General features: G+C 36.4%; 1 protein-coding gene across 1 annotated transcript; it reads right to left on the reverse strand.

Annotated features, from left to right (window-relative positions):
* Positions 1–6,629: 6,629 nt before the first annotated feature.
* Positions 6,630–8,015, reverse strand: LOC145111979 (uncharacterized). Its single transcript, XM_079048208.1, has 3 exons — positions 7,738–8,015; positions 7,118–7,620; positions 6,630–7,030 (listed from the first exon to the last, which is right to left on the reverse strand). The coding sequence occupies exons 1-3, from the start codon at positions 8,013–8,015 to the stop codon at positions 6,630–6,632; spliced, it is 1,182 nt and encodes a 393-aa protein (XP_078904334.1).
* Positions 8,016–9,073: the final 1,058 nt, after the last annotated feature.

The following is a 9,073-nucleotide window of genomic DNA, read 5'->3' on the forward strand; positions in this document are numbered from 1 at the left end:
CCAAGCACTCATTGGCTTGAGTCGGTTATCTCTTTTGACCTGGAGAATTCTAAAGACTCACAGTTTGATATGCCAATCACCCGAAGGGCATTTGTTTTTCATTGCTTCGAGTCGACAATATCAATTCCCTCTCCTGACGCAAAAACTGATCGGTCTCTAATTGAATACTATCTTACTTTTTCTCAACCTCAATACTTGACCTGGAGTGCACAGAAGATTACATCGGTCAAGGTTCTAAAGCCAGTCGCTGCAGGAAGCTTCATCAATGTGAAGTTTCGGGTGACTCGAGGTTATGAAAACTCGGTTCATGAGATCTCTCTCGCTGATCTACCGAACCTTAATCCACATGATTGGATCTTGCTCACAAACTTCCTACTAACCGAAGAACAAAAGTATGAACCCATTCTTGCTCACATAAAGTGAATGCTGGTATCATACATACATGAAGTAGCGAAGCTGGATCAGGAGATCGCCTCTACTTTGAGAAAGAAGCCAACTGTCAAACCAATTGGTAAAGCAAGCGACGAGAAAAAAATGCAAATGGGTAAAATAGATACGAAATATCTCACAGTGATCTTCACTCATGGTGATAACCAAAAGTGTCTGTTCGCCTTACCTGACAAACACCTGTTCTCCACTGTTTGTTTGGATCACATTTTGAATATCATAAACAGGTGCAAACAGAATGACGATGCTGTCAAGAAGAATTTCAATGATATGCTTCGCTGGTATATTCTTTTTCGTCATACTCTACTGGCTATCATACCGAAGCTGTTCAAAACAGTTAAGAAGACGAAACAAGCACAACAGTAGACATCTCTCGCCTCAATTGATGCAAAGGGGAAGATTGTTGGGTATAGAAGATTGCGTCATTGGGCTTTTTACGTTAGTCCTTTTGTATACGGTTTGGTCCTGTCCAACCGTCATTTATTAGGGTTATAAGATCTATATATAGTGCATGCATGCATCGTCTATAGGCTAGTCGTTGATTTCATTATTGTAACCCTACCACACCTCTACAGTAGCAATTCTTAATAGAGTTCTTCTGAGGTTGTGGCTTATTAATCATTCGACATCAGTTTGATTCATCGTGTGTTCTTGTTTACTTTGTGTTCTTGTTTTGCTTGTTAAGAATCTTATCGATCTTAAGAGTTTTAATCTCAACAGATTTATTGTTAGTCCATTTTGTATATTGGGTTGGGCCTGTCCACCCATTCATTTATAATTAGGGTTTTACTATTTATGGTGGATGCATGCACCATGTCTTATAACAATCTAATCGTTCATCTTGTAAACCCTACATAGCCTTTACAGTAGAAGTTCTTCATCGAGCTCTTTTAAAGCTGTGATTATTAATCATTCGACACATCTTTGATCTTTATTTTGTGTTCTTGCTCCTTTTACCTGTTTGAATCTAATCGATCACTCAAGATTTATTCTTAACAACTTCAAATGACCGCGGAAAGACGAAGGCGTGACTGTACACATCCTCATGTTTTGTCTTATGATTTTGGAAGACTCTGATGTTGAAAATGTTTTGAAAACTATGTTTGTAAACAATTTATGAATTTGGGTTGGTTTTAAAAAGTTTAAATTTAATTTTTATGGGTGTTACATGTTGGTATCAGAGCCTTGGTTTGAGTGAATTGGGGGAACACTCGTGCAATTCTAGTCTCAAACTAAGGAAAAAGATTTTAAAAATGATTTTCAAATTGTTTTCAAAATAATCAAAGTGGAGACGATGTGTACGATCAGTCACAGACAATAAGTAGACCACAAATTACCACACTGTTATTTGATCTCGTGATATGTTAGAACAACATGCTAGTGATAGGCTAGGGATCTTCAGAAATCGCATGATAGAATTGCTTGATTATATGATGTTTGATATCCTAGGGTTCTTCCTTATATGAAATTGACATCATTATTGTAGTTGCTTAGTGTATGCATCATAGTTATACGTAACTAGGATTCTATAGCCTGATAACATACACGTTCAGTTATCGTGTTTTGTAACTTTTAAAAGTAAATAATATTATGAAATATTATATGATTATGAGCGTTGAGTTCTAACTGATAAGTTTTACTAGAATTGAAGTAAACTATGTTTAGAATCGTTCAGAAAGTGATGGGAAGTCTTATGAGATTCCGATCCAAAGTTAACTATTGAAATTAACGAAAATATAAAGTTGAAAATAAGTAAAATTATATTCTTCAAAGTTGTAAAGAATCTCGTTAGAAACATTAAAACGAAAACCTCATCGAAATCCGAGCTATAACGAAGAAGTTATGACTCCTTAAAGTTTCGCGACAGAACCGGCTCGACGCCGTATGACGTAAAAAGTGAGTTTTCTACAAACTACTTTTTATCTTTAGTGATCTACATGAAAGTCGTAGTATTCGTTAAACCGAGAATTTTCATAAAAAGAACGTCAAAATCTGACATCGTATGAGGAAGTTATGATTTTTCCAAGATTCGGTATAGCAGTAGACAACTAAAAACCTGAAATAAAGGTCGAAGGTCTCGTCAATAGTAGTACAACGGTAAAAAGACAAACGGAAACGGACGTCGGATGAAGAAGTTATGAGATTTTAACGGACTTTTACTGTCCCGGCCTGTTAAAAATATAATATTAAAAATGAACTCAAAGTTAGCCGACGGAGTCTAAACGAAAGTTGTAGAGCATAATCTCACCTACGCGTGGATATAAAGAACGTCAAAAACGGAGTTCGTACACGAAAGTTACGAATTTTTGAAGTTTGGAAATTCGGCGTACGCCCAGCGTACTCGTGTTCACGGTCCGAGATTGGCCACGTCGCCTATTCCTCGCAATCGAAACGTATCACGCAGGTTCGACACGTCTGATACCACGCATCAGGGTACGCCCAGCGTACTAAGCTGTACGCCCAACGTACTTGAAGATTACGCCCAACGTAATTCGGGTTTCAGCTACTATAAATAGAAAGCAAGACCTTCGGGTTTTTGTTTACAAAATCTATTCTCTATCACTCTCTACTTCTTCTCTAGATACTTTTAATCCCTCGAGGTCCCGATATCATCCCCGACACCCGAAGCAAGTCCCGACGCTCCGAAGTTCCCGAGAAAATCATATTTTCAAGTCGAAACTCTGCCAGCGTAAGGCTGGTTTTCAACTAAAATTCCCCGTTTTCATCAAAGAAAGTCATTTTAGACACGAAGTGCTGCCCAAATTACTATTTTAACCTCCGGTTATTTCATGGTGAGTTCAATATATAGGAACAATTGTATGTTATGTGTTATATATGCTATGTGCTTTTCCATGTTATTTTCCCGTGTTATTATTTCGTGCTATTTTGATAGCAAATATGTACCTTTGGCCATGTGATCAGTGAAAGGACTTAGATTCACAGTGGTATTGGTATGTAGCCTCTATCCATGTAGAGCATGTCTCGCAAGAGAATGACTTCTACCCCTATGGCATTGGCAAAAGGTTAGATAGGGCTGAAAGCCTGAAATCTACCAAAATGTTTAATCAGAAATTATATGTCTTCTGTGCCATTTGGGCCAAAGCGTTATTGATGTATATCAAGTATTAAAATTGTTATGTCTCATTGATTGTATATCTTTGAATCAAATCATTGATTGATATGGAAAGCTTGTCGCATGATTCACATATGCCTTTGTTGTTCTTAGTTTCCTTTACTTCTGCCATATTGAAGTATATATATGGCATAACGTTATATTGTATCTATTATTGAACTCATTAAGCGTCACCGCTTACCCCTCTCAGTGTTTAACAATTGCAGGTAATAAGCATCCAGTATAGTCATATATTGTTGGAAGATTTAGAATAGTTTATACTATTACTTTTGTACTTGGGTTTACGTTTATATAAAAGCTTTAATATCCTTGGTAGTTATGTAATATACTAAAACTTAGTCGATTTGTATCCAGTGTTTTGTAATCAAATTATCAATGTAAAATATTATTTTTGAATATGCATGTAGCATGTTTTGGAGTAACTTGGAGTAACAATGTCTTTAGTATGAAAGTTTGGGTCTTTCAATCATGGTATCAGAGCAGTAGTTTAAGTGAACTAAATCCCACGGATTGGTATTTAGACTTAAACTATTGGAAGTTCAATATATGAACGGATTCATTGTAAGTATATGGATACAAACCATAGGAAAGACTTAAGTAAAGTATTAGGTAATAATAAATCCTAATATTCTAAAATACTATATTACTCCAAATTTCAGAGCAATGGCTGAACAGGTGAGTAGCCATACGCCATAGGTGGGTGGAGATCCTCGTCCTAATGAAGGAGACACTCCAGTATCCCCTCGCAAGGAGCGACTTATGGATAAACTTATTGGTGTTGTTCGGAAGACTCTCGAAGAACACAAAAAGAATAATGATAAAGGAAAAGAGAAAGCCACTAGAGAATCTTTGAGGGAGTTGACGAGACGTCCCTCATTCAAAACTTTCAAGAGTAGTGGTGCTACAGAGTTTTCTGGTGTCCTTAATCCCATAGTTGTTCTAACTTGGATTCAGAACACAGAGGAAGTATTTCGTATCTCTCTTGTGGATAATGAAGACAAGGATAATTATGCTTCTGCAATGCTCATCGGAGAAGCCTTGGTCTGGTGGGAGGCAACATATGAAGCTCTTAACGGGTATGACCAGGAGAATATATATCCTGGGAAATGTTCAAAACTTGTTTGCTAGGGAAGTACTATCCTCTAGACATGAGGAGGAGATTGGAGAAAGAATTCCTCGAGCTTAAACAGGGAGGAATGACTGTGAATGAGTATGAAACTCGGTTCAATCAAAAAGCACGGTTTGCTGCAAAGTACATTCCAACTGAAGACGAAAAAATTCAGTTATTCATGGAGGGACTACGGCATGAAATCCACAATTTTGTAGCCAATCGGGATGTTCTGTCATTTGATAAAGCTGTTGAGTATGCCCGAAGACGCGAGCATGACTTGGAGATACGTGGTGCCACTCCTTCTGTTCCAAAGCATCCACATACTGATTGAACTGTTCCTGTTTCCTCTATTCCACCAGCTCAATCCGTTCGATCTGAACCTAGCAAGCAAGTATAGTCTTAGAGTGCTTTTCGTGGTCGCGGTAGATCACAATCTTTTTCTATTCAATCGCCTTCATGTCGCATTTGTGGAAAGAATCATCCGGGCCAATGCAAAATAGAAAAGGAATCTGTGGTCTGTTATGGATGTGGAGAAACGGGTCACATAAAGCCAGCTTGCCCATTGAAGAATGTTACTTGCTATGCATGTGGTGTTACTTGCCACAAGAAGCGTTTCTGCCCTACTCTTACAAGCCAAATGGTGGGAAGCAAGGTTGGAGAACTCGCTACTCGGCACCTGCTCGGCCGAGGGGGGAGTAACAAATACTCGGATTACTCGGGGAGTACTCGGGTACGGTAAATCATGTAAAAAAATATTTTAAAGTAAATTATACATGTCAAAGATCATAATTTAAAATATTAGTTGATTGAAATTCATTACAAATTAGGTGAAATATCAACAAAAGATACATTTTCAAATGTTAAATTGTTTCAAAAATAGACACCATTCTTTAATATTATATATTTAGATTAATCATTTAATCTTCCTCTTCCAATGTAGCTCCCATTTGATCGTTGATGTTAACTCCATCCGATTCATATTCAACATCTTCATTTAGTTCTTCCTCATCCTCCGACACTAATTCTTCCTCATCAAGTTCTCTCAATCTAGAACTTCTACGATTTTGTAAAAACTCCTCGTCACCCATAGCTTCATCGGGCTCTACTTCATCCAACAATACATCATTTTCGACAATCCATTCTTGAGCCTCACTTTCATCTTTTGCTGAAAGTACTTCCATATCCTTAGTCTTCCTTTTCTTGTTATTTTCCATCAAATTTGCATTAAATTGAACAAAAACAAGATTGTTCAATTTTGACGTCTCTAATCTATTTCTTTTCTTTGTATGTACCTACAAATTTAAATAAGCAAAAAAAAAAGTTTGATAAATATACAAGTTTTGAATAAATTACTTAAAAATTATAATTAAAATTTAGTAAACTACCAACCCCTTCAAAAGTGCTCCAATTTCTTTCACACCCCGAAGAACTAGTTGTTAAAGAAAGTATCCTTGTAGCAATCTTTCTCAATTGTGGAGTTGAGGCACCATAAGCTACCCACCAATTCGCTACAAGTTGAAAAAAACATTTTTAAATTTATTATTTTGGAATTTTATAAAATAAATACAATTTAAAAATATATTACCCGGATCAAATTTGTCGTTGTTCACCTTACATCCTTTAATTGCAATTTCTCGACTAAATTTTTATTGTTTACCCATGTAAACCGACAACTCAACCATCACAATATGGTTTTGCAAAGAATGATCTCCCGGATATATTGTATCGAGAAAATCAACAATCGCATCGGTCACATCAATATCATTTTGGATCTCCGGATTCTTATAAAGATAATATGGATTTAAAAGGTAAGCCGTCAAATGTAGGGTTGTATCAAGCCTACCTTTCATCTTTTTCGAAATGATATCCATAATAGGCTCATACGCTTTTTTATTGTTGCCCAAAGCATTAATAATTTCTTGTTTCGCATTTTGAATCTCACCATATACAAAACCATGCGATTGATGGCTTTTGATCCGCATCAACCATCTGAAGAACTTTGACCAAAGGGGCAAAAACCTTTAAACATAATGCTACACCGGTCCAAAATGTGGCATTTACCAGCGTGTCATATGCGGCTTTCCCTTTAACGGTGTTGCTAAGTCTACATGATTCCCATTCATCTCTTGTAAACATTTGTTTTAGTTGGGCCTTTTTATCGGCCAAACTTTGCAAAGTAAGAAATGCGGAAGCAAATCTCGTGACTCCCGGTCGCACAATATCTCTTTTCTTGGTAAAGTGTCTCATCATGGACAAAGTTTTATGATGAGCATAAATAAACACTGTGAGTGTTTTTGCATGGTTGAGAATTTTCTTATACCTAGGTAGCCCACCAATACCTTTTAAAATAAATAAAACGTTAATAATATTATTAAAAATTAATAAAGACCACTAAATTATAAACTTAGCACAATTAAAATTAATACCTTCAAGCATAAGATTGAGGGTATGTGTTGCACAAGATGTCCAAAAAATAGTTGGTCTTTTTTCCTTTAACAACTTGGCCGCTCCCATATTATTTGATGCATTGTCGGTCACAATTTGAACCACATTCTCGGGGCCAACTTCTTTGATGCAACTTTCAACATACTCATGTATGTGTTCACTTGTGTGAGCTTCATCCGATGATTCTTTAGATGACAAAAAAACGGTCCCCGTTTTTGAATTAACACATAAGTTCATGATACCCCTTCTCTTTCTATCGGACCATGCATCCATCATAATCGAGCATCCATTAGATTTCCATTCGTCTTTGTATGGTGTCAACAAATTTATTGTTCTTTCTACTTCTTTCTTTAAATATGTTTCTCCCATCTCATATCTAGTTGGAGGTGGTGCCTCACGTCCAAATTGGCCAACCGCCTCCAACATAATTTTGAAGCTATCCTTTTCAAAGGCATGAAAAGGAATGACACATTCATAGGCCCATCTACAAATATATTATTTCACACGAATCATGTGTTCCTTACGAATAACATTTGACATATTTTCTTGTTTGCTCTTTCCCATGTTTGAAACATCTTGGGGGTTGATAGTGTTTGGAAACCGATCCATAGGCCCAAAAGAACGTTTAGCCTTCTTAGAGCCAAATGAATCTTCCATCAATTCATCATCGATGGTAATGGTTTCATTCTCACTACTTCTAATATTCACTTGTGCTCTTAAAGACTTATTTTCATCTACCTTCCCCTTCTTTTTGTTTTGGTTATCAAGAAGAGCATCTCTACATTTGATTTGGTCATGTTTTGTGGCCTTTGGGCATGAAGAAACATTTCCCTTAATTAGTGCAATATGTTGTTTTAGTCTATTGATTCCCCCGCCCATCTCTTTATTACATAAAATGCATTTCACTCGCTCCAATTTCTTAGGATTCACACACACTGCATATTCCCATCCAGGATCATTTGATTTGCGTTTAAGATTCTATTGAGCCGCAGTTGATCAAGTAGACGGGGTTGTTGTGGTTGATGTCATTACTTCAGTTAGAAATCTATCTAACACAAAGTGAGTTAGTGTCTTAGTGAGTCTAAAACACACACATTGTTTCAGAAAAACAGAAAACAAGAAAAACAGGAAACAGAAAATAGGAAAAAAAATACATACAATGATACAAACTGTGAAACTAATATTGGAAATCTGAATTCTTAAATACATTCAAATATACAAAGTCACGTAAAGTGATAAAACAGAATAGCATACATACTTTTAGACTATTAGTCTATTACATAGAAAACAAGAAAAAAAATACATACAAAGTTACAAACTGTGAAATCTGAATTCTGAAACAGGGACAATCAAATACATATCCACTGCCACTTGTTTGTAGTAACCTCACTACCTCAGTCTCTAGTAAAGAAATCAAATATACTAAATACATACACTGATACATACACCTGTAAAGAAATCATGAAATAGATACACTAATACACACCAAGTCAAAAACCAACAATCTTAAGGGAAAAATGAGAAACAGGGACAAAGTTCTTGATGAAATACATAGTGGGAGTAATAGTAGGACATTGTGGGAGTTCTTAAATACAAAGAACCGGGCTCTTGATGAAGAAATCTGAAATCGACAGCGAGATAGAGTAACAGTAGAGATATAGTTCATTTGCCTTTGTAAATACTCAAATGTGAAATACATACGGTAATACAAACTTAAATACAAAAAAAAACCAAGTTCTTGAAGAAGAAATCCAAAATCGACATAGAGAGATACGGTAAGAGTAGAAGAGAAAGAACCTTGATCGCTACTGGAGGATCACGTCAGTCTACAATCACGATTCACGACTCAGGAAGACAGGAACACATTATTGCCAGTAGAATAGGACCTCGATCACTGCCGCTGGTAGCCTGCTATCACGATTCACCAGTAGAAGAGA

This window comes from Lactuca virosa, chromosome 1, assembly GCF_052849685.1.
Source record: "Lactuca virosa cultivar CGN04683 chromosome 1, Lactuca_virosa_CGN04683_v6, whole genome shotgun sequence".
NCBI classification, from domain to species: domain Eukaryota; kingdom Viridiplantae; phylum Streptophyta; class Magnoliopsida; order Asterales; family Asteraceae; genus Lactuca; species Lactuca virosa.